The 1,043-nt window shown below is 32.3% G+C and overlaps 1 protein-coding gene across 1 annotated transcript in view; it reads left to right on the forward strand.

Moving 5' to 3' along the window:
* Nucleotides 1-884: 884 nt before the first annotated feature.
* Nucleotides 885-1,043, forward strand: part of LOC106333491 (myrosinase 2-like) — a 3,471-nt gene continuing 3,312 nt past the window's right edge. Inside the window, exon 1 of the mRNA XM_013771934.1 lies at nucleotides 885-984. Within this exon, the coding sequence (XP_013627388.1) occupies nucleotides 885-984 (100 nt within the window). The remainder of the gene's footprint in view (nucleotides 985-1,043) is intronic.

Raw genomic sequence — 1,043 nt, forward strand, 5'->3', positions numbered from 1 at the left:
TTGCGGGATTTACACAATTACACATATGCGCAATCTAATAAATAATTTGCATATCCTCAATCTGTCATATTCAACATCTTCTTCATATAGCAAGTTAAAAGAGAATATATTTTAAGTGCTTATAAATAGTCGTTTCTGTAATCCCTCTTTGAATAAATGTAACATTTATGACTTTTCTTGGAGTTTATATAACATGGGCACCTCCTTAATTGATTGTTAATGGCTTTTGATCATTTCTTACTACCATTATCATCATCTCTATGAATCTGCTCCAGCCGAAGATTGTTTATGTATGTACGATTTGTAATTGATATTTATTCAAGGTTGTGTGCATAGAAATGTTGTGCTTCCTGTAATTAATTAATTATTATTTATCATAAAAATCGACTATTTGTGGTGAATGAAAAGTTCTTTAACAAGATCACATTTTCTAAAGGAAGACTCCCAGAATGTTTGGATTAAAATATCGAAAGACTGGATAAACTGGACAACTGTTATCTATAAAAGCAAGTTCCAAGCACACATAAATAAACAATACAAAACTAATGTTGAAAACATGATCAATCACCATCAGGGTTTATTTATGCCCCTCTTAATCTTTAGTATTATATCATCTCTGTATTTCTCACAGGGTACATTTGAGACAACATGTGGAGAGTACCCACCATTTAGTTGTAACAATACGGCTAGTTTCAACAGAGATAGCTTCAACAAGGGTTTCCTTTTTGGTGTCGCTTCAGGCACTTATTTTATTTCAGTCTTCAATACACGACATAATTGTTTCCCTTGCAACCACAAGCAAACAAAAGCCACATCTATTTAGTATATCAAAGTGTCTGTTGATATATATATATATGTGTGTGTGTGTGTAGATTCCATAGTCCATGAGATGTATTGGTTTGACTGATTTAGCATTAGATTTCAGATTGAGGGTGCCCAAGGAAGGCTTAAATATTTGGGATGGGTTTACTCATCGATATCCAAGTAACTTGCTTTTTTTTTGTTTTCTCAAAAAAAACTTGCTATTTCGGTATAAGTTTTAG

The sequence above is a fragment of the Brassica oleracea genome, chromosome C1, assembly GCF_000695525.1.
Source record: "Brassica oleracea var. oleracea cultivar TO1000 chromosome C1, BOL, whole genome shotgun sequence".
Classification (NCBI taxonomy): Eukaryota; Viridiplantae; Streptophyta; class Magnoliopsida; order Brassicales; family Brassicaceae; genus Brassica; species Brassica oleracea.